Source organism: Cylas formicarius, unplaced genomic scaffold (assembly GCF_029955315.1).
Source record: "Cylas formicarius isolate icCylForm1 unplaced genomic scaffold, icCylForm1.1 PGA_scaffold_4__25_contigs__length_36172078, whole genome shotgun sequence".
Taxonomy (NCBI): domain Eukaryota; kingdom Metazoa; phylum Arthropoda; class Insecta; order Coleoptera; family Brentidae; genus Cylas; species Cylas formicarius.
In genome coordinates, this window is record NW_026844334.1 from 15,903,468 (window position 1) to 15,930,351 (window position 26,884).

Below are 26,884 nucleotides of genomic sequence, written 5' to 3' on the forward strand. Positions count from 1 at the left end.
TATACTGCCAATTTGGATGAACCGATCTAAGATCGCCGCATCTGTGCGTGTGCTTCCAAAAATAAACAAACCTGAAGTACACGCGAGTTAACGTATATTTGTATTTGCCGGTTGTGATTTGAACGACTGCCAACGAAACGTCGTGCGTTGTGGAACTATGATATCTCTACATACCGATGACAAGAATAAATAGGCAAGAAGTAATTTTTTACGGATGATTCTGGGATCGAAGCAAGCAATTGCTGCTGCATGTGTCAATCACTAGAACTCCAAAAAAAGTGATATCTGAATTAGTGCTGCGTCGAGTTTTGGCGCAGCGAGCGCTCTGAAACTGAGACGTAAATGTTCGCCTTAAATAATTGTAGAATGCGGGATCAGAGAACACGTATAAGTCAGATGTTCACAATGTAAGTCTTTGTTTTCGGAGAAAAATTACCACTCCGAAATACTCCACAGAAATGTTCAAAAATCTTTTCCGTATCAGATTGTATCTATTTTTAATCAGCTTGCATTCGAGATCTTTAATCTAAATAATTGTGTTTAAAAAGAAGGTATTTCAAAACCTATTTGAAAAACAAACTTTCTTGTTAATTGTTATGTTTTCTTCTTATTTAATTTTTATTCTCCTCCTGTTACATTTAATATATTTTAATGTTGTAGTTTTTTATCTCCTTAATATTTCAACCAAATGTACAATGATGAACAATGTAATGAACAATTTGTTTGTATATGGCAATATGTATTTATTTTTCGGGTTAGGTGGAAGAACAGATACTCATTTTTGCTAGACCAGTGAACTGACCCTCGTTTATAAATTCTATTTTTTTTTTAATCTTAAATGAAAGACTGTTATAATAATCATTATTATTTTTCAGTCTAGTTAATATTTTACGACCTGTTTGCTCAATATATTTTTATGCCTTAAAGTGATCATGGATATAAATTAAAAAGAACTAAGCATTGAACTAATACGTTTTTCGGAAAATTTTTCAATATGAAAATGAATATTTTGCTAAAAAAAGGAAGAGGAGGCCCTATGGAGTTTGCGGAGACCCTAAAAACGAGCAATTTTAGAACCTTGGGAAGTCACCATCTGTTTTACAGTTTCTTCCTAATCATTAATTTTAAAATACCGGAAGCGCGCATTTAAAATATATTTTTTTAATGACAACATAGGTAATGCTGTTAAAAAATTATAAAGAATATCATAAATCACACACATTTGTTAATTGTAAACCATTCACGCTCTTTTGGTAGTGAATTACTACGCAACTCGCAAAAATCTCCAACACGTAAATAGTCAAATGCTAAAAATTCCAACTCATGCTCGCGGAGGAAGCATAGCGCTTCTACTGATGAGTTGGGCTACAGAAAATTAATTATAATTTATCAGTTGCATGAACATTTTGAATATGATCTATAGGTCTGTCGAAAAACATATAGATGCAACACACTCGTAAGCTTCTTCAATATACTCGTTAATTAAACACTACACGTACCTAAACGCTACACTCGTACCTAAACAAATTACTGACTTTTTGTCGAATTTTTGCATGCATAATGCATAATGCATTTTTGTATGTATACTTTATTGTCCCAAGAAAAGAAAAGACAAGCTTTCACAAATGGTGCACAACAAATTCAAAAAATAAACTGAGAGAAGTGTAAATGAATCACAAAACAAACGTAGAGCATAATTAGAACTAAAAAATATATAAAACATAATAATAAAAGGTGAAGATAGGTACATAATATAATTACACAATTATTTTTTAAAGCATTAAGAGCCAACTTGTGCAATCACCCTTCCTAATTCTTGAAAGAAATAATCTACTGTGCTGATAGAGTGTTGCCCGAAAGTAACAATATTTACAACACAATTAAATCAAATGAGATGAGTTTTACGGTGCATCCTTGACCCACACTGTATATATAATATTATCGTTTATCGTCATCGTTTTCTTCATGCTTTGAGACACCTTACACACGCACAACCTTATCTGCAGCGCAGATTAGATGATAGCACGAATGGTAGTTATTTATAAACGCACATAGGCAGAGTACGGCATCGGAACCCACAATGTTCAAACACAAATTCAACTCACCGATAAATTTTCGTTCGGGAAAAAAATCGCATATTTTCGACGCCAATACTCTCCCAGGTGCACGTATGGAAACACATTCGGAAATTACACGCAGCTAGTTAAATCCAAACGAGTTGAAACACAAACGCACACCGCGACACCGTAAAGGTAAATTCCCTCGAGACTGGCATTGTTATTCGGTTTGTTATTAAAATTCAATTACGAGAAATTATTGCTGTTCGACACACACACAAACAAACATAAACGGGAGACTGAAATAACAGCGTAGTTTTCAACATGCAAAATTGGTGGCGAAATTAACCGGATTTTTTTGTTTTTCGAAACAGTTGTCGTTCGTTTAATTTGCAGCGAATAAATGATGGTAGATGAATGTACCATTTGCGGCTGTGGCGGACGGCCCAGGCGTCCTTGTGCCACCTTTCAGATGGTTACACATGTTGTAAAAATAAAGTTAAACGCCGTAACGTTAATCTTAAACATAAACAAAATACAACAAAACGGTCACCGTTTTTTAAGGACGTACATAGTCTGAAAGCGCATGTGCGTTGCTTATATAAAAAAACGTGGTTTATCAGTTGAAACTTAACCTGGCAACAGGCAATTATTGCAATGGTCGGAAGTATCTATAAGTATCGTCGGCGAAAACATAACTAACATAACTAACAAATGTAAGGTAACCCATCACAGTCATAGCACCTTTTTATGTAAACTTGAACAGTAAACTCGATGTAAACTGAAATGGGTGCGGTAATGCAGACAACATTAGAATAAGACGACGGGTAGTAATGGAGATTTTTTCTTTTTCATACACATTAATACTAATGGCAGATACGTGTAATAAGAAATTGTTTTATATCATTTCTCAATTTTTCAAATATAATTTGCTAACGAGTACTTGTAGTTGTGATACATCCTGTATATTTTTAACTGTGACAATTTTATGCAGATATTAATTAGCAAATATTTTTTTTAAATGATAATTATTCTTGTGTTGCAAATATTATCTCTCAGTCAGTTTAGAAAAAATGCAAACATTACTCAGGAGTGTTCCACAATTTCTACAAAGTTTCATAGTCAGGTAATAACTAGCATCATTTTCATCATTTTAATATTAACTGTCATCCTTATTCTTGTCAATATTTAGGGTCAACTTAGTATTTCGTCTTAATTATTGTACATTCATTATTATTATTATTATTATTATTATTATTATTATTATTATTATTATTATTATTATTATTATTATTATTATTATTATTATTATTATTATTATTATTATTATTATTCATTTTTACTCCAATTTTTACACACAAAACCGGAATGATCAGCATATTTGTTTTGTTATTCATTATATTTGTTTTCTAGGTTAGGGTTATTTAGGACCGCCATGTCAATTGGTGGCGCTTCTTTGAATTTTTTGTAATAATTGTAATATCAAGCCTGTTATGTGTTGCTGTTACGTCTGCCATGATGATTCTATCCCAATAAATTTTCCTGATTTTCTATAACTGGCTCGTTGTTTTGAGACTCGAGCTTAATTTTTTTCAGTATGTCTAAGTAAACAATTGTAGCAGGTTTTCACAGCTAGATAATATATATTCTACGGTTTCTTGGTTTTTGTTGCACTTTCTGTACCTATCTGTTGGTATTTCTTCCTTAAGGATATGCTTTTAGTAATTAGTTGTTTTAATAATCCGATCTTGTATATCAATCATAAACCCTTCAGTTTCTGAAAAAAAACCTTCCTGTCTTTAGCCGTTTCACAGATTTACTTTGATCTACTGTGTCTTTCTGTAAGTCATTAATAAATCTACCAGACAGTTCTTTTGAACGAAAGTCATTGTAAGTTTTTGTACTAAATGGCATAAATTTCCCACGCTTCAGTTTATAGGTGTATATTCTGTCTCCGCTGTCACTATAATTTGATGAAGTTCGCTGTTTTGGTTATAGAAAAAAATTCTTAAGTCTGACTGCAGCCATCCACGGCACTTTTTATTCCTCTTTCTCTTGGTAGATTTATACTTTCAACTGGCGCTTTTGGATGGGGTTTTCTGTATTTTCTAAATTCTGTTCTTATCTCTCTGTCTGGGTCCATTTAACTATTCCAAAGAACTACTGAAGAGCAGATATGGCATAGTTATTTATGGAAAGATTTCTTGAGTTTTAGCTTTTTAGGTTGTAAAGGTGTTTTTCAAACTCTTTCATCAATGTAGCTTTTACTTCTTTACGTTCTATTTTGTGGGTCTGGAGAATTCCTAAGTACTTTTATGCTTGTACTTTATGCTATACTTTTTCTTTGAATAACTTTTGCCTGATAGAGTTGGTTGAAATAATCTGGTCTTGAGCAGCGACTATCAAAGATTCTGTTTCTCCTTTTCATATTCCTGTTGTCAGCCATCTGAATATCTGTGCGTCCTTATGTCCTTATCGACTTCTCTTTATTCATCAGTGTATATTTTTCTCTATGATTGTTAAATGGTTAGTATGCTCATTGCTTATGGGTAGACCGCTTTCTCTGACCGTATGTAGTCTATCCACGCCCGCCTTCGGATGATGTAGATTAAGGATGGTCAGTAGCTTCTGCCTTTTCGATCTATACTTGTTATGTCCTCCAGTCCAGAATGCCCTAACTATATGCGAGGACTGGTGGTGCGAGCCCTCTAATGACCACGGATTTGTTTTTCCCATAAGTTTTTCTAACCCTGCCATTATATACCTCGGATACTTTTTGCTTCTTTTTTTTATCTTCCACGCCAGTATTTTCCAATATTCGGAGGTACCTGTACATTTGTGTTTCTTCCATATCTGCGATTTCGTTTTCTTTATCAATGTGCATATTCTGAGTTTTTGCTGTTTTTCCTCGTTCTCCGATTACTTTGACGCACTTATCCAAGTCAAATTGCATCCGTATATCGCGGTAAAAATAACGGCAATTAAAGTATTTACACCTATTGCAAATTATTGCATGAACGGATGTTGTTTAAAAATAAACAATAAATTAGGCAGTTCTTGTATAAATACCATTATTATGAATATAGCATTTAAGTGTAATAACGAAAATAGTTGATTTGATTTTTACATTTGTATGGCATGATCTATATTTGTGCGTATCAATTATGAATACCAAAAAAATCACTATTTTGATGCTGTTTACCGATTGAAATAAAGTGTCACAAAAATTTAATAAGAAAATTAAAAAATGTTCCGTTCTTCCCATTCCTTTTTTGAAATAATTGTCCGGAAAAAATGTGGGCTGCAATTTTTCGACCAATTTATTTTTTGGAGACTTTAATCACAATCGTTGAAAAAAAACTAAAGAAAATGATGCACTTATTGCAGGTATGAAGGCTAGGAAGTAAGTATTTTAGAACAAGCCGTTTTTTTTAACATCCCGTTTATTGGAATCATTCCCGGATCTACGTTTATATGGAGTTTTTTTTATGATGAATCTGTAGCCGTAGGTTTTTGTCATGTTTTTTGAAAGACCCTGCATAAACAGACTTAAATTTGATTCTAGAGTTTCAAGACGGATTGTTTATGTGAACTTTGAATAAATACAATTTCTAGCCACAGTTCTCACTACTGAGAGCTTTGTTATTTCAAATTGCTAAGAAATTAATATTTCGCTTCTCTTAAATGTGTGTTTTGAAAACAACGAAAGAAAATGTTAATGAAATCGACATTTATATCTATAGGCTTGGAAAGGAATAGAATAGAATATTCCAATTTTTCACCAAGAACACTTTTACAAATGCAAAACGAACATGGTAAAATATGTTGAATTCGTTATCAGTGCGTCAAGATAATTGCAATAAATACAAAAAAAAAATACAAATCAAAAATACAAGCAAAAGTTTCGCTGTCAGTAAATTTAACATTTACTTGATGATTTTACTAGTAAAATAAATTCACTTGTTGGTGCGAATCCTTGTTTGAATCAGATTTATGACGACTGTCGTAAAACAATAAAACCATTTAAAAAATCTTTATCACAACTAATCCTCTACAATTTAACAACTAAACATAAACGTGCAAAATTTTTCCGGAGACCATTCTAAAATGTTCGTCGAGTATTTGGTTTGGACCCTCATCTTTCGCCTTTCGGTTGGCGCCGAGAGCGTGTTTGAGTTATCTGTGATCCACTTAAATGATTTTCATTCCAGGTATGAGGATTCAATTATATCTCTCATAGCCGAATTTGGAAATCCCGTTTAGATTAAATAAGGTGGGTTGAGACTGGAAAATGTTTTGTACGGAATAATTCCTTGCCAGGTTCGACGAGGTGAGCCACTCGGGGGGCAACTGCAAAAATGCGAGCGCGTGCGTAGGAGGGTTTGCAAGAATTTATACCCAGATACGTCAGATGAAGGCGGAGAATCCAGACGCCGTGCTTTTGAATGCCGGGGATAATTTCCAAGGGTCGTTGTACTACACGATAGGCAAATGGAACATAACGCAAGAATTTTTGAATAAAATCGACTGGGATGCCGTGGTAGGTTATCGGGTGGACAATTTCTTTCCAAATGCAAAATAGCTAATAGTCAAAACAATTTATTGATTTATTTGTTGCTTGAAAACTTAATTTTTCGCAATTATTTGTTTACAGCAGCATTTTGTCTGAGGAATACATTATATACTTATATAGACTTTTAACACATTAGATGAAATTTTCTAAAAGTTATTGCATTTTTCGAGTATTTTAGAACTTATTCTAGCTGTATGTATTTCTAAGACATCTGTACTTGATTTTTTTGCATGTTATAACTGCCTGGTATCACTATAGTATCAAATTAAAGGCATAAGTTATAAAATTCTCGGTTTTGTTGATTTTTATTAAGATTTTTATGTAATTTTTTTGACTTTTCGAACTTTATTTTTCTTAACTCTTGTTAATATCAAGCAACTAAGACATCTACTTTCTTTAGTGCTTATTCCTAATTTAGTAAACCTCATAATAATTACGAAGAAATTAAGTCGGACGCACTAGAACTTTTAAAAGCTTTGCGAAGTAACTTTCAGAGATGTCGGACAGTAGTATCATAGATACTGATAATAAATTAAAAAATAAATTAAGTTTCGTCATGTCATATGTACACCGTGCGCCAAATAAAACGATCCACTACATGATTTGGAAACCCATACGAGATACAAAAGAAAATTTCCTACAAAAGTTTCTTGAACTCTCCTGAAGATTTAAACTATAATTTTGTCTGTACAGAGTGTCCCGAAAGTGTCTCCCACCGACATCAAATTTGTTATTTAATGGAACACGCTATATATTTCGACATATTTTGAATCCTTGATTAAAATAAAGGTTACTTTCTTAAGAAATTCTTATTCGAATTTTGCACAGTTTGGGCAGAAATTGAGGTTAGGTGTTTCCTTCATATTTTGATTGCCCCATATTAAATTGTGTTGTGACAGTACTGATCCAGGTATTGCGACGAAAATTTGGCCACAGACTAAGGAGGTGATGCACTACTTAATCAGTTTTGACAGATGCGCCTCAGCTTATGTGTCCCAAATAGGTGGTTAGGTTTTGGCGAATTCAATTAACAAAATCTCAACGTTTCATTTCATATCAAATTCGAATAGGAATTTCTTAAGAAAGTGTCCTTTATTTTAACTAAGCATTCAAAAAATGTCGAAATATATATGTTGGGTGTTTCATTTAAAGTAACAAAGATGGTGTCGGGTAGGACACTTTTGACACACCCTGTATCAACAAAATTATAATATTTTAAATCTTCAGGAGAGTCGAAGGAACATTTGTAAGAAACTTTTTTTCGTATCTCGAAATAAAGCAACATTTTACCACAAAAATACTTTTGAAATCATGTGTCATACAGGATGCTTATTCAATAACACCCTGTATAATTGAAATTGTCTAACCCAAAATACGATGGTTTACAGTGTACTCCACTTCAAAAAAATGCGAAAGGTGACAGTTTTCAAGCCTGGACAATAGTGCATAATTATTTATAGAATGTTAAATCGGAACATGATCAAAGTCACATATATACATAATTTTTGAAAGTTACTCAGCGTCGCAATCATGGCCGTTAAATAACTGTTCCCATTGTGAAGATAATCTCTGATAAGTTCGAAGCCGGGCATCGTATATAATTATTAGTATCCGACAGACTATATGGGGCCTTAATAAATGACAAGCATAATACGACAACTATTAATTAATTAATATTATCGCTCACTGTTTATTCTTACTTCCATTAACTTCATATCTTCAGGTTCTCGGAAATCACGAATTTGATGATATGCTGGCTGGAGTTATACCCTATATGGAAGCCATGAAATCACCTATTATCGTTTCCAATATAGACGACAGTCTCGAGCCGAGTATTCAGGGACTCTATAACAAGAGCGTCGTAATTGAAAGAAACGGAAAGAAAATCGGTATAATTGGAGTGATCTGTACGGACATTGTGGTAAAGCTGCGGCTGCGCCTCCATCAAATAAACCAAACCGATGGTGCTTACAGGAAATTTCCAAACTGGAAAAGCTTAAATTGCTCGACGAATCGGCCAGCGTCAACGCAGAAGCGGAGCGCTTAGTGAAAGAGGAGGGAGTGTTTACAGTCGTGGTATTATCCCATGCGGGTTACGAAGTTGATAAGCATATAGCAGCCAACGCTGCGGATAAAATTGGCTTGATCGTTGGAGCGCATACACATTCATTTTTATATACCGGAGGTAAGTTTACAAGCTAGAGGGGTAGTAGAATAATTCCCATGCCAAGTTGCAGAGGATGCTCCAGGGCCGGAGGAACCAGTGGGTCCCTATCCAACGATCATTACCAACGACAAAGGAAACCAGGTACTCATTGTACAAGCCTCATCATTTTCCAGATATCTTGGAAACATCACTGTTTATTACGATCAGACTGGAAATGTGGTGGATCATATAGGCTCTCCTATTTTCCTGCAAACTTCCATAGCTAAAGGTGTGGTTCCAATTTCATTTAAATCACCCAAAGCCGAGTTATATCATCTTCTGGTGCATTTTAGATCCGGAAATTACGAAAGCTCTGGATCCCTGGAAACAACAAATCAGTGCTTATGGCAACGAAATAGTAGGCTCTAGTATGGTTGAGCTAAGGGTCGGCTGCTACGATAAAGAGTGCCTTTTGGGAAACCTCATCGCCGATTCGATGGTGTTCGCAGTAAGTAGTTTTTGTGTACTTTCTGAGATACCTCAGTTAATACGGAAGAACAGAAGTTTGATTAGTTTTGGTTAGTTAGCCAGTAGAATAAAGTTGAAGATATACTGAGCGGACTAATTTGAGCATTTTGATTACGAGTTTGACTGGCTGCCTTTTTCTTTGAATTAAACATATATTTTCAAATTATAACCGGGCGAAGGATAAAAAAATATCTAACAAAGTGTTCTGTAAGCGGTATGTGTCAATCACTATCAATACAATTCTGGTTCAGATATTTTTCCTGTATCGTTTCTGCCCCCGCTCGATTCGATAAGCATTGGCCGCTTTATCCAAAGTCTATTGCACAGTAAATAAATATCTGATGAGAGATCCAAAAATATCTGTTCTTGCTAGGTCGGTACGGATAGGAAATAAATGAATGAACACCGTAAGATTGTTTCCCAGCCCAATTTAAAAATTTATTTAAGACCCCAGACTATCGCGTATTTTTATTTACTTTGGACGCACTATATTTTTTATTTTTTCGCCTGTTTTATATTTAACGACACTTGTTTCAGATTCGAAAAAAGTATTTAGCAGTTTAAGAAATGTGTTTTCTATATTTATAAATTTCAGTTTTAAAAATGACAACTTGGCCTGTCACTTACAAAAAAATCTGGCTATAATACATAAATTGAAAAGAAAAAACTATTTCTTTCAATTAACAAAAATATGCTTTCTTGTAGTGCAGTGGCATATTTCTAGGCAACGCAATCTGAATACGCAGTACATATATTTAATGATATTATTTCAATAGTAGCAGTTTGTGTCAATATAAATGTTTAATCTTGGACTATAAAATATTTTTAAAATAAAATCAAGGGGGAAATGTTAATTTATGCCATCGATTCTTTCATGAACACAAAAAGCTGTTGCACGTGCTTGCTAATAAACAATGTGATTTGAAACACAAAAGAGATTTTATAAAAATATTTGGAATAAAAAAAGTATTGCGAACATTATGTTTATTTTAAACCGTTGTTAATGGTCTATATTAAAAATATTTTAAAACAATATAATTATATTAAACTTGTGATTAGTAGAAGGCTAGGAGATAGCTATCAATGTATGCAGAAATGTTTGAACACGAAACTTACAAAGAACAAGGAACTATATCACAGCGACAAAGTAAACGAGCTAAACTGATGGATATTACAGATTTCCATTCTCAAAGCCTTTGAGATTTAGAGGGTTATTACGCAGATACGTAGGATGGCTTCTCGAGACTGAAAAATAGATTTGTAACATGCGGTCGAAATGGTTTTACTACATATATATTCCAATTTACTGGAGTTATTAACAAGAAGCCCTGTACTTTTTTAATTGTCGATCCAACATTATTAATCAAGTTGTTTTCAACTCAATAATATTTGGCTAGTGTTCTAATAATCAACCGTACGAAAAATGGAAAGGGACGTTATGTTATTACAGGGTATATAAAAAAAAGTAGTTACACGAAAGCGAAATCAATGTTACTGATAATATATGACAGTATTATATAATGCAATATTCGACAATTTTGACAAAGGAAAACCTAAGTAAATGCTTTTAAATTTTTCTAAGGGTATATCAATAAATCAACTTTATCCCTTCCGTATTGTACAACATATTAGGAAATATTTGTTTGAATTGCCTTGTCATTCCTTTGCATACTATCACTAAGTATTTTAATCCGAATGCGAAGAAACGGAGAGTGGATCAATGAATAATCCTGTTTATTTAGTATTTGGATCATGCAGAGAACAACTCCTGGACGTACGCCTCCATAGCTATCATTAATGCAGCCGGTATGCGAGCTGGATTAGAAATCGGCGGTAATGTTGCATTTGGACCGACAGCAACTGTTCTCGCAATAATATTTTTCCATTCATTTTACAGAGATTACATATGACGACGCGTGGGTAGCACAGCCCTTCAGCAATACTATAGACGTCGGGGAAATCGAAGGAAAATACCTCAAAGAAATATTCGAAGAAGGTTGTCCGGCAGAGGAGTATACGGATTCATATTCAGATTTAAACATACTCCAAGTGTCTGGTGGGGATTTTAACATCGGCAGACAGGTTGTCTAGCTTTACGTTTTGTTCTAGGGCTTCACATAGAGTACGATTTAACAAAACCCAAGGGGAGTAGGGTGGTATATATAGAAGCTAGGTGTCAGGCATGCCAAATTCCAATCTACGAGGAGGTGGACCCAAATAAAGTTTATCGGATCATAGTCCAATCCTATTTAAGGAAAGGTGGGGAAAGAATCAGCGCTCTTACAGACAATTTGAGGAACGTTCAAATAGGCCAAACCGACTTGGATGTGTTTATGAACTATATGCAGAGGAAATCTCCAGCGTACGAAGAACTGGAAGAAAGAATTGTAGTAACGAAGAAAAACTAAAGAACTCTTTTTAGATGGTGCGACTCTCTTACGCAAGAAAAAATTTGAAATTACTGAAGTAATAAAATTGTTGTATATTTTGTAACCTGCTGATACACCATTGCATAGAATTAAATAATATAGAAGCCCTAAACACCGTAAAATTTAATACGATCTGAGACTAAAATATCCTAACTTGAAAATGTAAGATTGACGAACTGTGAGGTCAGGTGTTATTGATTGAAAGCGAGATGTGCAACAACACGTGCATTATTATTCAAACAAACTTCTGCAGGTCAATACTATTGCGTTGTTGTTGAATGGAAGTTGCTGACGTTTCGCGAATCATCCTGTTGACTTCTTCAGAGGTTAACTGAAACCTGTTCAGTTTTGAACAGTCTTCAGTTAAGCTCCGAAGAAGCCAACAAGATGATTGGCGAAACGTCAGCAACATCGATTCAACAGCAACACAGAAGGAATCCAGAAGTTTTGTAGATAGTATGACATGTGCATAGTAAATGTCAATTCCCAATCTTTGCTCCAAAATGCTATGCTACATTATCAGCAGAGGCCTTAGCTGACTGGTTCATAAACGTAGTAGACAAACAAATACGCCTTGTGTAAAGTGTTGTTGGGATATTCTAATTTTTATGTATTTCTAGAAATTCGCCATATAGTTGTACTAATTTAAAAATTAAAGCAAATACAATCTTTTTTTTCTATATTTCAGTTTCAGTGTTCATAAAATTCAAACTTGACATTTTTTCAATTTTTATTTATTATATGTATTATGCTACTAACAATCAATGTGCAAAATAGATTCTCCTCTGCACTTTATTCTTCGTAATAATAATTATAATAATAATTTTTTAAATGACTGCGACTATTTGGAGATTTTCGAAGACAACATAAAAATTAAAATATCTCAACAACTCTTCACATTGGTAGAATGCATTTTTGGCTAAAATAACTGCAAATTTTATCTACCACCGGGACGTCTAATATATACGTTTATGAACTGTTAATCTAGTATAACTAAAAGTTATATCGGTGAAAGAGTTTCCGTCAGATGGACGCAACTATCAAAATTTACCTTCTTTGGGAAAAAAAATGGTTCAAATAGGTTTCCATCGAACATCAACAAAATTTTCCACCATAAATGTTCATTTTCCTGATGAAATAGTAGTTATCTATTCAATCGTTTTGGAATTAAAAGTAGCTGGGAAGAAATGTTTTTCTGAACGTCCACAATAACATTTCAGGGACATTTTGTCTAGGCGTGACTATGACGAAAACGGGTGTACTTTAAAGAGAGCTGGCGGCGGCGGCGCACGATGAGTAAATCTCTTAACCTAACATCCAAAATTTCAATGCTTCTAAATTAACCAAAACTAACCAAGACTTATTGAAAAATGTGCATTTAAAAATTAGTAAAATTGTAAAAAAATAACAGATCAATTTTATTTTTTCACAATTTTGAGGAAATGAAAACCGTTTAATATTTTCTTATTGCAACTACGCACAGCGGCATTTTAAATTCTAGTAGTCAAATTATTGCATTATCATTATTAAACAGTCAGTTAGGAGGAAGCAAGATTGCACACTTCAGATAATCGTAAAATGCTGGTGAGAAATGTCAAAAACCAATCCTGCCGCTTCAAAGAAACAATTAAATAAAGTAACATTTTCCTGCAACATTTTGTGGAGGTCAGTGTATTACAATGCAAATAGCTCGAAAAAGTCAAAGTAAATGGTTTTTACTTAGAAATCATCTGTATCATAATTTCCCAAAAAAATGGAATTTTAGTGTATCCCTCATTTCCAAAAACCCTCGATCACAGTTTTTATGTCGCTATATCAAAAACAGTTTAAGCTATAAAAAAATAACCATTTCGTGAACTAAACAGTGTCTCTCTAATTTAATTAAGGCATGTTTGCCTTAAAATCATTATTTTCACGAGTTTGATATAGAATTTCTTGCAACATATTGATGAAGTATGGAAACATCATTTTATTGTGAAATATTGCCTTACATACAAAAATTTTATGTCTCTGTAACATAATTATCTCACAAAACATTAATACATTTTTTCTACTCCCTTCTGTACAATACCTAATTATACACCGATCTAGCATACGGAAAGCGTTACTTTACGACGTGAGTTTCTTGTCCCACGGATCCGAGCCACACGTTTGGTAAACTTTTTAAGTCACTAGTTTATTAAAAAATATTATACCTAGAAACTGGGCTGACAGCTTAATTCACAGCACTTTTGAAAATTACTTCTGAAGATAGACTGACCTCGTGAAATTTAAAGATATGGCGATTGTTTATTGATCTACTACAAAAAAAATTTAAACCGCATTTAGTGCGCTTATTAGTTGAGACTAATTGGCAATACAAATTTAATGAATTGAGATTAATTGGGTTTGTAATCTACTAAAGGGTTGAAAAATTTCGTAGATGCAATGGGAACATTCAAAATAGATGTCAATTTTATATCATTATAATCAGTGTATCAAGTGAAGCACCGCTGCAACCCACGAATATCTTATATGCAAAGTATAAATAAATGATTTCTAAAAAATACTTTCTTTCAAATATTTTTTTAACATAGGTGGTTTATTTAATTAAATATTTGGTATTTATTTACACAAAATGGTACCTGATAAGACAAGCTTTTTTTAATATTTGCTTTTTAAGTTTTGAAATAGCAAAGAGAGAAGTCTTTCTTTAGCTTTTAGCTTTAGGTTATCAGTATACGAGTGCGCGACAATTTGGTTTCTCATAGAGGGAAGGGTAAGTTTTATATTTTAAAATTTTATAGAAGGATAAAAGAGTTAGTCACTTAGAAATTTTTTAGTTTTTTAAGGCAATAACGAAGGGGGTATAAACATAGTATTTAAGTCATTGTAGATATACGAGGTTAGTGCCAAAATTTCCCGGCCTGACATAGATGCAGCTCCAATACCACGATAAAACTTTGTCTTCTTTTAAATATACATCTTAGTAGTTTTTTAGTAGTTTTTTATTGACAGCATTTTAAACAACACGTGTCCGAAAAAATGTCGCACATAACGCAAATTGAGTATAGGGCAGTCATAAAGTTTTTGACAAAAGAAGGGTTAGCACCTAAAATTATTAAACAAAGGCTGGATGGTGTGTACGGCCAAAGTTCTCCTTCGTATTTTGTAGTGGAAAAATAGGCAAAATGTTTTCGAATAAGATAGGAGTCCCTTGAAGATGATTCAGGGGGTCGACCAGTGGAGGTCATACGGGAAGATATTGATGCAATTGTGGAAGAGGTGGTATTGAGTGATCGACGTTTAAAGGTCAAGGAAATCTCAGAAATTACTAAGCTTTCCGATACAAGTGTTCTTCGAATCCTGCGTGATCATTTAGGTATGCATAATGGGTTCCTAAAAACTTTTCGGCTATTCAAAAACAACGCCGTGTCGAGTGTGCGCGGTCTTTTTTGGAACTCTGTAGGGCCGAACCGAAGCCTGTGATAGAAACTATTGTAACGGGAGATGAAACTATGGTTCTCTATTATGAACCTCTATCGAAAAAAGAATCAATGGTCGTAAGGGTGAAGCACCTCCAAAAAAAATTCAAAGTCTGCCAGTCAACAAAAAAGGTGATGGCCACGATCTTTTGGGATTGTGAAGGAAGTCTTTTGATAAATTGTAAAGAAACTAATACCACTGTTATATATATTACGCAACATGAGGCATGCGTCTTTTGCAGGATAATGCACCTGTCCATACTGCTGGTGTTGCACAAGCTGTCATTTCAGGGTGTGGGTTCCAACAGATAGATCATCCTCCCTATTGTCCAGATATGGCCCCCAGCGACTATTATTTGTTTGGATATATGAAAAAGGACTTACGTGGACGGCGGTTTAACGACGAAGTTGAGTTAAAAGAGGCTGTTTTAGCTCATTTTGCAGACAAACCCAAAGAATAGTTTTTTTAAGGGATTGAGTTGTTAATAAACAGATGTAATAAGTGTATTGAAGTTAAGGGAGATTATATTGAAAAATAATAAAAAAAATGTTACTCTACTTTGTTTCTTTCATATTCAGGCCAGGCAAATTTTGGCGCTGCCCTCGTAGATACTTAATAACAAATTTCAGTGCGATATTGTCATGACTGTAATAATGTTATTAAAGTTTTTATTTACTTGTAGGCATTTTTGGGCCAAATGAATTAAAAATAAAAATTGAAATATAAAATATATGAATATATTCTGTTGCGTTGCGCACTGTATTATTGCAATTATATATATAAATTATTCTTTGCTATCATTGTCAACCATCTATGTAACTGATGGTTTTAGGTTGATCCAAGTTTTTTTAATAATTATTTGGTACTTCATAATTATATAATTAACACATTTTCTCCTGGTATTAATATACACTGAGTTTTAATTATATCAAGTATATGGGCGGATATTTTGGGGTTTAGGGGGCACTTTTTGAGTCCATTTTAAAAAGAAAACTTTATTTGAACGTATGTCCTAAATGGCTTAACTTTTGAGATAAATGGTGGTAAACTTTTCAAAAAAATATATATATTTTTTTAATATCTGTAATTAAATGAAATTTGGCACACATGCACTTTGTATCAAGAGGCATTATTTAGGGTACCACAATTTTTTTTTTAATTCACCAGTGGCGGACCTCAAATATGGGGGTACCCTAAAAGTCACTTTCAACAACTTATCTACTTTCTATGTTCCACTTTTTTCAAAAAGGTTATTAATTTATTAACAGACAATTTTGTTAAAAATTGTTAATAGTAGGTAGCGTTTTTTTTTTAATTTGAACCGTTTATCATTTATCTTGTTGTTATAATGTTATGTTATTTAATTAAAGTCTGAGGGACGCTAGTTGGTAACTAAAAAGTAGAAATTTTGATTTAGATAGATGTTTCATTTTGCACAAAAAAAAAGTTGCAGTGCAGTGACGACTAAATTAACCAATTAATTAAGATATTATTTGTTCATGAACAGTCAGTGGAACGACATTTATTTCCTTAAATGAATAATAACATTTGCGTTCATTTATGAGCAGTTTTGATCTCTTAATTTTTTTTAGTCTGTCACACGGTTTTCACTTAAAAATAAAAACTAATTTCTCTGCATGCCGTCATATTAACGATATTGTTATGACCAGATAAAAGGGTTTTCATTTTTTTAAGCGAAAATCGTACATCGGATTTAAAAAAATCAAGAAATTAAATTTCTTTAGAATTGATTGGAGATTGTAAGAATAATTTTTATTTTAAGAGAAATCAGTGGCGTACCATCAATGTTTTCCAAAATAGGACAGGTGAAATTCCTTACGCCCGTGGTGGTGGTGGTGGTATTGCAGATATTAAAAAATATATTTCATTTGTCAAAATTTTATCACCCTGTATCTCAAAAGTTTTATTTTTAAAATGGACTCAAGAACCGCCCCCTTAATTATTGACATTCAACAGAATACACGCAATACATTTTGTTTTTCTACGCGAAATTGATGAATTTGAGTTAAATATTTTTGTCTCCATTCCACCAATCGTTGCGTCTCGTTAATGTAACTACGCTTGTCAATGTTTTTAAATCTATATCCAATTTTGTACAGAATTTGGCGCAACGTTTCACAACTGCCAGTAAATCGAAATTTTTCTTTTCATTTCTGTTGCAATGCTTCAAATGACGTAATCTAATTTCTCTCATACATCGCATACAGTTCCCTCCAAATCCACTTGGCATCACCATTCCTAAACACTTTCATTAGGCCTTTGTCACGTCGTTAAATCATTAATCATTACCAAGAAATCGACGCAAGGTTGACCTTGGAATGCCAATTACATCCACCGTCTATGCCCTCTGACTTTTTTAGAAGACCGGAAGACAAATTTTGCATTAAAAAATATAAATTATTCGCGGATTTTTTTATTTGCTATGTCTAAATTTTCTTCAATCCACGGTCTAAACATAACAGATAATGATTGCAATGCCACTAATGGCAAGGCGCAAATTATTTTAAAATTGCTAAGGTGTCGACACTACTAAAATAAAAATACCTCTCTGTACTGATAAACTTTTAACGAAACAACATTGATCATTCTTTCCATCAAACATCAACAAAATTTTAGAGCATAAATTGTCATTTTTGCATACTTCTTCTTCTTCTTCTTCTCGTGCGCTGTGCATATACGCACGTTGGCGATCCCTTATACTTTTACATTCTCTATATCATATGTAGGGGGCGGTTCTCAGCTTGCCTAAAGATTCCGCACCAGCATATTATGTTGCGAAGCCAGGAATTAGTTTAGGGATTGAGTACTTGGCACCTCTATCCGTATCCTCACTTCTTTATCGCATTTCTGATTGAGGAAAGCACCCAGGTAGTCAGAACGCGACACCTGATCCAGATATTGATCGTCAATCCTCACAGCCACTTCAATATGTTCGCCGGTTATTGTCATGACTTTTGTTTTGGATGTGTTAATTTTGAGCCCAAACTCTTTACCTATTTGGTTAATTCTGTCCAGAGTGTGTTGAAGGTCCTAAGGAGGATTTACCAAAACAGCAGTATCTTCTGCATATCTTCATATCTTCAATTGGCATTCCATTGATTTTGATTCCTCTATTATCTCCTTCCAAAGTGAATTGAAAAATCTTTTCTATGTTGATATTGAATAAAATTGGTGACAAAATGCATCCCTGGCGGAGGGGCATGGAAAATGTTTCTGTAATTAGTTCGTAGTTTATTTTCACCTTAGCAATTTGTTTCCAGTAGAGTTGTTCAATTATTCTGATGTCCTTCGAATCTAAGCCAATTTCATATAACCTCTCCAAAAGCCTGCTTAATATTATCAAAAGCCTTCTGGTAATCTATAGCATTCCTGCATAAGAAGTTTCATTGAAAAGAGAGCTTCTCTTGTACCCAGCCCCTAAAAAAAAACCGAACTGGGTTTCTCCACTCATTCCTTCACATTTGGCATATATTCGGCTGTGAATAACTCGGAGGAAAATCTTCAGAGCATGGCTCATAAGGCTTAAAAGTCTGTAGTCTCCTCAGTTTCTAAGGGTACTTTTTTTCGGGATGGGTGTAAAGGTAGACTTTAACCAACCCGATGGAATTTAACCCGATTCATGTATTCTATTAAATAGGTATGTTAGGTATTCTCAGAATCTCAGCATGTATATTGTCATGTCCTGGGCTTTTTCGGTTTTTCATGTTCTTAATGGCTTGTTGTATTTGACTCTCTAATTTTAGGCCCACTGAGCTCTTCCGATAAGATTAGGGAACTAAATTTTCGCTGGTCTTCAAAGAGTATACCTATGTTCAAATTTGGCATAGGTACAAAATTAAAAAAACAAACAACTTTTCTTAATAAGCTAAACCGTTTTAAAGATTTTTTCAAACTAACCAATACATTTTGTTGGCAACAATTGTATTTTCAATATTGCACAGAACATAGCATCTCAAAAGGCACTGTCTGAAGAGGTCTTAATATCTATATTATATTTGTATAAACTGTACATGAAATACAGTATTTTGAACTGATTAAATCTGATTCACTATAAAAATTATATTATAATAGCAACATCGATTATGGAAAATTCCACAAGTTCTGTGAATTGCAATAAATGTGTGTTGAATTTGTTTTGGCTATAATTCGCGTAAATATCTTATAAATAATAATAACTGCTAATAGTTTAGTCATCTACGGATAATGCAATTCGAATATTATACAGGGTTAATCCCTCGCTACAATAGAATTTTGATGTGTATTATATGTTTATTAAACTGCAATTTAGCTTTTCAGTACAACGTTTACCTACATTTAGTAAAACTATCGATATTCCAAAAATAGATGCCAATATTAGCAGTACCTTCGTCCGTCGTGCCACCTAGTACTAGCTAAGCGATAACTTTTGCACCCATATTGTGAAATAGTTTTTTCTCTCTGTATTCAGTTTATCGGCGAGGCGTTTGATAAAATTGTTTTAATTGAAAAGTTGTGCCGCTCGGAATTACTTTTGCCAATTTAAAAACTATAAAATGGGTAATACTTATTTTGAATTTAATTAATCTGTCTTTAGCATGGCGTCGAGTAGTTTCGCGAAACTTCTTGCGCTTGCCGGGTTTCTGACAGCGATCAGTGGCATACCGGTGCAAAATGACGACTTATTCGAATTGTCAGTTGTACACGTAAACGATTTTCATGCAAGGTAAGTGATATGCAAGTTTTAACCATATATACGTCAGTTCTGAAAACAACAGTGTAAACAAACTACACTCTCACCCAAATAGGTGCGGATAGTTGAATAATCTTTTCTTCAATAAGTAAATATCAATCTTCGCCTGAGACACTTAATGTTTGGAGTGATCATCTTGTAATAATCAAAATCAACAGAACATTGACATCTCAGGTGCGCTTCAGGGTTCACATTGGGGTCCTGTTCTTTTTGATCCATTTCTAGCAAATTTGTTTGAAAGCCTTGAAGTCATTAAATGCAGTAATAATTCAATCCAGCATTGATGGACAAATTATTTAAATAATAAGGCCCTTGGTTTTATAAATGGATTTAGAGTAGTTTTATCTTCACCTGTCTGCAAGATTTTAAATTGTGGTTTTCTCCGGTGAGTGTTTTAATATGCTAGCCAGGCCTAGTCTCCTTTTTATAAAATTCAAATGAGCTAGAAACTGTTTAGAAAACATTTTGCGTATTGCAGTGTACAGGTTAACATTACCCAAAGAATAATCTTACTGATTACGATGCTATCATTAGTTCGTTAGATATTTTGCAAAGCCTTTTTAATACCCAGGATCCAGAAGTTTCTCGTTATGTTTTTTTTTTTAAATAGCCCAAATTCTGTTCTAGCGGGTTAGTGTTGTTAATTAAGTTTTTGAAAGTATGAATGACTATGAAGTGGCGTTACCGTAAATAGTAATAAACAACATATTATTCCTATGATACCCAATATACCTGAAATACGCAATTATGCGCTGATTAGGAGTGTTGAGACATGAGGTTCGTTAACCACCTCGGAGGTTTCCAGTAATTTAGTCAAGTAATTGGGAGCGATCGGATATTTTTCATCCGTCACTTTTCTTGATAAATTTTATAATAAATAACACATTTGCATTGACTCTTTCTTCGGTTTATCTAATGTGCCTTTACTTTATTGTTGTTAATTTAATGTCCTTTAAAAAATTGTTTGGCTCTCTATACCATCAGAACTCAATCCCCTACAATTTTGGTTATGGAAGATTTCGAAATCATTCAGCAACTTTATAAGTTTCGAAAAACTCGAAGCATGATTCGCCTACTTGTTATACCCATTCAATAAATGATTTTAATATAACACCTTATTATCATCCCATCAACTACTAAATACGCACTCAAAAATCGGGAAATCTAGATACGAACAAACTAGTCCATCGGGAGGCAACTGCAAAAATCAGGACAATTGCGTGGGGGGCTTCTCTAGAATGCTTGTCCAATTGCAAGAAATGAAGAAGAGGAATCCTAGCGCCTTATTTTTCAACGCGGGGGACAACTTTCAAGGCACTTGGTACTACACCTCGGGAAAATGGAATATTACACAACACTTCATGGCTAAATTCCCTTGGGATGCTATTGTAACTACCGCATAAGTTATCAAATATATGCAGCATATCGATCGGCTGTTTTTTAGACTTTAGGTAACCACGAGTTTGACGATAAGCTTGACGGTTTGGTACCATTTATGAAGCAATTAAAGACCCCATTTGTTATCGCAAATCTGGATCACAGTGATGAACCGCGGTTCGAGAGGCTCTACTCCAAAAGCGTTGTGATAGAAAGGAGTGGCAAGAAAATAGGAGTGATCGGGGCATTGACATATGAAATGCTAGTGAGTTTTCACTGCTACATACCACGTGAACCACCATTGAGATCTCGCAAACTGTAACAGATGCAGTGACTCAAATTAAATAAAAATTGCAGTAACACTTTGTCTTTTCTAAGGTACAATGACATCGGTAATTAAATTCAACTTAAAATTACATGAACGCATAAAAAATTTGCAATTTCAGTACCAAAGACAATTTGATTTTGTTTCAGCAATCTTTTGTTTGAGATTGCAGGTATAAACATTTACTCGTTGAATTATAAAAAAAACGATAATTTTAGGACTCTCCCAACCTCGAAAATCTAAGGATCTATCCCGAATCTCCGAGCATTAACGCTGAGGCCGAGCGATTAGTACGAGATGAAGGCGTATTTACTGTCATAGTTCTTTCGCATGCTGGATACGAGGTGGATAAGATAATTGCTGCGAACGCATCAGAGAAGATAGGCCTGATTGTTGGGTCTCACACTCACTCCTTCTTGTGGACAGGAAGTAATATTTTAATTTATTTAGCGTATTTTAATATATTTTAACAAACAAACTGCGTCGGTTATCTCAGCTAACTACCCGGGATACGAGGAAGCAGTGGGACCATACCCAACGGTTGTACGAAGCAAGCACCATAAAGACGTTCTTATAGTACAAGCATCTGCCTTCGCTAGATACGTGGGGAACATAACAGTTTTCTACAACTCAGAAGGTGACATCTTGGATTACTCGGGAGCACCTATTTATTTGAAGAATTCCCTGCCTCAGGGTAACGCAATATTATCATCATTGCAGCGTGTCATGGCCGCGATAAATTTTCAGAAAAGAAAGTAGATGCAGAAATGCTATCTTGGAAATCAAAACTTAGAAGCAGCGAAAGTAGCGTAATTGGTACCATTTTGGGTAACTTAGATCTAGGATGCTACAACAAAGAATGTACATTAGCTGATGTCATTGCAGATGGCATGGCATATGCGGTAAGCAAACTTGTCATTTTATATTGCATCTTCGTTGAAAATAAATCGACCAAATTTAATTCAGTTTGCAGACAAATCAGAACCCAGTTCGGCGAAAAACGCCCCTATAGCGATTATGAACGCGGCAGGCATGTGCGCAGGAATGGAAAAAGGAGGTAACGAATTAAAAATAATACGGCATATTTTAAATCGTGGCGTTTCAGAGATCACTTATTATGACGCTTGGATGTCTCAACCTTACAATAATACCATAGAGAAGGGACAGATTAGGGGGTCTCACCTCAAGGATCTGTTCGAACAGGGTGCTCCTGCGGATAACTACATTGCGTCGTATTCGAACCTTAATATTTTACAAGTTTCGGGTATAACATTCAAAATATACTTATATATACAGTACAAAAGTCACGGTAGTACAGGTTAACAGATTTAAGAAACTTACCACTGTAACAGAGGTGTAAATAGGGAAATTTTGGAACATTGACAGCCATTGTGCTATAGTTCGCACAACAATATACCGTTTTTACGACCTAATCCGGTATTTAACTTTGGTCAATTTTTATGAAGGTCTAACCGCAGGCCTTCCTCGCTTGGATTTCTCTTTGTAATCCTTAATAAATAGATTCGCAATTCTACAATGACGTTCCAGAACCGTACTTCGGTACTATTGAACTGTGGTGGCTTTTGCTTGATGAAAATTCATTTATCAAAATAAATAAGAACTAAAAGTTCAGATTTTCACGAAATTATATATTTTTACATGACAATTGTTTCGACAACCCGTGTCTTTATCACATTTGATTGTGTTGTCGAAACAATTATGTTGTTTCTTCTTAAAGTGGGTTTCAGCTATCCCAATATCAGTTCTATCGTATTAAAATTGCAGTTGTGTGGTGGAAGACAGACAACTTTGAATCCCCGCTCCATGACCAACTTGTGCACATTATACCTCTTATCAAACCTGCTGCTAGCTTCAGAACCTGCATCATATCAACCGTCTCACTATGGTGCGTGTCGACCTTTTGGGCCCATACGATCTTTCCGCGTTTTTCTTTCTTAGATACCATGCACAACTATGTCGTGTATGTCGATTTCAGAGACAGAAACACATTTAAAATTATAATGTTGGCAGCAACCGACAAGTGTGCCCGAGTCTTTGACACCTTTGAATAAATTTTAATAAAATGTATATGGTACCTCAATAAAAATGACATACTGAGTCTTGATATACAATTGAACAACAATAAGTTGGTAATTACTAATTACAAACCCAAGACGAAATAGAAAAAACCGACAAATCAACCAAAAGCAAACTGGGAAAACATCCATTACAAATCAATTATCTACATAAGAATTTGTATTGCTTTAGTAGGAAAATATTTTAGAGTCATTATATTAAACCTTTAAATTGGAAATCAATTTAAATTGGACTTGAAATCGAGATACTTCAAGTAGGAACTGCTTTAGGAAGATTTATAAAAAGCACACGTGAATCAATCAAAGAAAAATTAACTACTCTTAAACTACAACCATACCGCATACCACAGTTCTTGTCGGTTAACATTTAAATACGGCCCTAGTTTGTGGTACACGTGTTGAAAAGAATGGTCCCTTCCGCATTACAACAGGCGGGTCTTAAACCATAAAAGGTTGTAAAAACGGTATATCGTTAACGAACGTTACTACTACCACAACCTCGGGCTGATCTTACTTCGGTTTGTGAAACACAACTCACAAGTTCGATATTAGTTAATTATTAATCCGAAAAAAAGAAAACGAAATGGATTCGTAGCTTACGAATGATATCATTAGTTACAATTAGTAGTAGTCATTACAACTACGAAATGACATTTCGGCATAGCGCAGACTCACGAGCGTCAAATACACGTCCCAAAAAGTCCCTATTGTCTCATAATCCGGTGTGAATTTTCGCGGCGTTGTCAGAAAATGGCGGATTGGAATTGGACTAACCAAATCTGCCGAGTCATTTGCCAAACAATTCAATTAAAATTGATTGTTGCTAAAATCCTAGTGGAAAACCGGCTGTGACATTTAATGACGGACTAGAATGTAAGCAACTTCTAATCACAAAGGTCGTTAATTAATTTGTTATTTAATTTTTTCCAATAAGCAATATATAAATTAAAAACAGAAATTATAGAAAAAAAGTAACAAATTTTAGATGAGTCCATAGCGTTCAATGTCGTTTGCAATGCATTGGTTTCCTACTAGTATAAACATTCCTGTAATTGATCCATAATTTTGTTCGTCTATTATTTATTACTTCTCTTATAGGGGTGCAAATTGTTTACAATCTGACGAGACCCCGAGGAAGTAGGGTGACTTCCCTTAAGATAAGGTGCCAAGAATGCGACAATGACATCTATCAGGATTTAAACCCCGACCAAAAATATGACATCGTCTATCAGTCGTATTTGAAAAGCAACGACAAGTTTTCCATCCTCGGCAAAAGTGTCGATAAAGTGGAGATCGGCAAAACCGACTTGGAAGTGTTTTTGGAATACATGGAAGCGAACTCGCCTCTGTATCAACGCATTGAGGGCCGTATAACGGTGACAACTTGAATATTTGTACGCTGTCTTGCTTAATAAACTAAATATTAAGTAATAAAAAGGGAAAATAAATACAATACGAATCATTAAATTAGAGCGTTATTTAGAGTGAACTGACCGGTAACATTTGGTAGCTAGAGGAAACATTATTTACAGTTCGTAAAAAAGTGAACAGCATATTGCCATTCTAATTATACTCCTTAGATGTCGAAAAATATAGTTCCTTGCAGTTTCGTCTTATTCAAATTTATTGCAACCATGCAGACGGTGCGTCTAAATAGTGTGTCTAATTTATTACTTGTTATTACTTGTTTTAGAAATTATTGGAATTAGAAAGTTATAGATGAGACTAAAAGAAACAATTTAAAATTATTTGCAAATATACAAGGTGTGTGTGTGGAAAATCAAGCTTACACATTTTTAACTGGAACACCCTGTATATGGCATACTTTTTATACTCAATCACCCAATTAGGGTTATTATGGTATATAGATATTTTTGACGCCGTTTCCGCCGTAATTTTATGATGCCTACGATTTTATAAAGTAGTACACTCATTTATGCTATACTTGTCTTGAAGTTAGTTCGAATCGTTTGGCAGGGCAGAGCTTAACTGAAACTGAAAGAACCAACACACGCAAAACGTTGGCAAGTTCGATGGAAGAATCCAGGAATTTGTGTGGAGTTCTTTGGAAAAAAAATTCGCTTTCAATTTTATTAAACACTCCTAAAGTTTTTAACAACAAATTACTGAAATTTGTCACAATTATTATTTTTCCATTCGACTCAACGATTCAGATTAACTACCAGACAAGTATAGTATGACTGTACCACTTTATAAAATTGTTACAGCTTTCGAAAATGGAGTCAAAAATATTTTTTTTTGGCGAAAAAATGGCCATAACAACATCTATTAATGCCATGTATAATATAAGTTTGATTTCCCACACAGATATGAATCACCCCGTATAATTGAAAATAATTTTAAATTATTTCTTGTAGCCTCATCTATACCTTTTGTACTTAAAAATTTTCTTTCAAAAAATAAGTGCAATTTTATTATTAAATTAAGTTATATTAAGTTAAAAAAACGACATTTCTTACCGTTTTGTGTTCAGTTTTAACCTATTCTAATTAATTTAACAACAAAAATGGAGCTGACGCAGCTCTGACCAAAATCAACTCAGTGGATTTGATATTCCAATGGTACGATTCAAATGCGAAACATCCGCTGTATTGGTTTTCCAAGTACAGGAAATAAAGTCACCGTTTATGAACAGAAATAATACGAACTAGCTACTGGGCTATTACTCTTGATAATATGTGCCAAAAAAGTAAACTGAATAAACTACGTCATAAGTATACACACAAGAAGTAAAATAATACATAAGATGATACATTTCGAAACTATTTTATTTCTGGAAAAAACTAAAGAGAGAGGAATATGATCAAATTCGCAACAATAAATCGTGGTATCTATTTTAAATGCCAACCACAAAGAGAAATTGAAAATATTTTTCATCTTCCAATTCGTCTCTCCATTATAGAGATGCAATAAAAACCCGTTTTTCATTTTTGCTTGATTAATGTGTTTTGTCGTTCTTTTTAGGCTTCTCCGTGCTCGGGCCTTAGGGGGCGCAAGAATTTTTTTTTAACCCGCTTATCCAAGTAAAAATTGTCCACAACTATAAGAGCTTCTGAAAATGTAGAATACGGGACACATTTTCCGGCCATCCTGTATAAGTCAATTTTTGATATCGTA

General features: G+C 34.1%; 3 protein-coding genes across 18 annotated transcripts in view; 2 read left to right on the top strand and 1 right to left on the bottom strand.

Annotated features, from left to right (window-relative positions):
- LOC132701198 (eye-specific diacylglycerol kinase-like) overlaps positions 1 to 2,243 on the bottom strand; it is a 204,652-nt gene extending 202,409 nt beyond the window's left edge. For 6 of the 9 annotated variants that reach the window (XM_060668940.1, XM_060668949.1, XM_060668948.1 and 3 more), the window contains exon 1: positions 2,106 to 2,135. Coding sequence is in view for 1 of the 9 variants with exons in the window: in XM_060668954.1 (XP_060524937.1) it covers positions 2,106 to 2,182 (77 nt within the window). In the remaining 8 variants the exon portion in view is untranslated. Of the gene's footprint in view, positions 1 to 2,105 lie in introns of all 9 variants that reach the window. The other 3 variants (XM_060668944.1, XM_060668943.1, XM_060668954.1) reach the window with 2 other exon arrangements.
- LOC132701201 (apyrase-like) lies at positions 71 to 12,003 on the top strand. 6 transcript variants are annotated; one of them, XM_060668960.1, is made up of 9 exons: positions 71 to 407; positions 6,378 to 6,597; positions 8,354 to 8,551; positions 8,605 to 8,815; positions 8,862 to 9,065; positions 9,130 to 9,284; positions 11,047 to 11,137; positions 11,202 to 11,360; positions 11,414 to 12,003. In XM_060668960.1, exons 1-9 carry the CDS (start codon positions 343 to 345, stop codon positions 11,710 to 11,712), a joined length of 1,602 nt encoding a protein of 533 aa, XP_060524943.1. In that variant the 5' UTR covers positions 71 to 342; the 3' UTR covers positions 11,713 to 12,003. The 6 variants fall into 6 exon arrangements, with proteins under 6 accessions (XP_060524943.1, XP_060524945.1, XP_060524946.1 ...); XM_060668962.1 differs by lacking the exon at positions 71 to 407 and adding an exon at positions 2,114 to 2,252 and having other exon boundaries at positions 11,414 to 12,002; XM_060668963.1 differs by lacking the exon at positions 71 to 407 and adding an exon at positions 2,702 to 2,778 and having other exon boundaries at positions 11,414 to 12,002.
- A 2,444-nt stretch (positions 12,004 to 14,447) lies between these two features.
- On the top strand, positions 14,448 to 26,867 carry LOC132701016 (apyrase-like). Of its 3 annotated transcripts, none has more exons than XM_060668632.1 (10): positions 14,448 to 14,491; positions 19,793 to 19,921; positions 21,117 to 21,336; positions 21,393 to 21,590; positions 21,869 to 22,079; positions 22,147 to 22,344; positions 22,398 to 22,552; positions 22,617 to 22,707; positions 22,756 to 22,914; positions 24,845 to 25,220. In XM_060668632.1, exons 2-10 carry the CDS (start codon positions 19,794 to 19,796, stop codon positions 25,132 to 25,134), a joined length of 1,650 nt encoding a protein of 549 aa, XP_060524615.1. In that variant the 5' UTR covers positions 14,448 to 14,491; position 19,793; the 3' UTR covers positions 25,135 to 25,220. The 3 variants fall into 3 exon arrangements, with proteins under 3 accessions (XP_060524615.1, XP_060524616.1, XP_060524617.1); XM_060668633.1 differs by lacking the exon at positions 14,448 to 14,491 and adding an exon at positions 26,732 to 26,867 and having other exon boundaries at positions 19,602 to 19,921; positions 24,845 to 25,140; XM_060668634.1 differs by lacking the exons at positions 14,448 to 14,491; positions 19,793 to 19,921 and adding an exon at positions 19,954 to 20,003.
- Positions 26,868 to 26,884: the final 17 nt, after the last annotated feature.

Coding starts and splice junctions, on each gene's coding strand:
- LOC132701201 (XM_060668958.1), top strand. CDS start 6,165: ATGTTCGTCGAGTATTTGGTTTGGACCCTCATCTTTCGCCTTTCGGTT. Junction 8,816..8,861: donor TTCATTTTTATATACCGGAG/GTAAGTTTACAA, acceptor TCCCATGCCAAG/TTGCAGAGGATGCTCCAGGG. Junction 11,361..11,413: donor AAACATACTCCAAGTGTCTG/GTGGGGATTTTA, acceptor GTTTTGTTCTAG/GGCTTCACATAGAGTACGAT.
- LOC132701016 (XM_060668632.1), top strand. CDS start 19,794: ATGGCGTCGAGTAGTTTCGCGAAACTTCTTGCGCTTGCCGGGTTTCTG. Junction 19,922..21,116: donor GTAAACGATTTTCATGCAAG/GTAAGTGATATG, acceptor CGGGAAATCTAG/ATACGAACAAACTAGTCCAT. Junction 22,345..22,397: donor GAAGAATTCCCTGCCTCAGG/GTAACGCAATAT, acceptor ATAAATTTTCAG/AAAAGAAAGTAGATGCAGAA.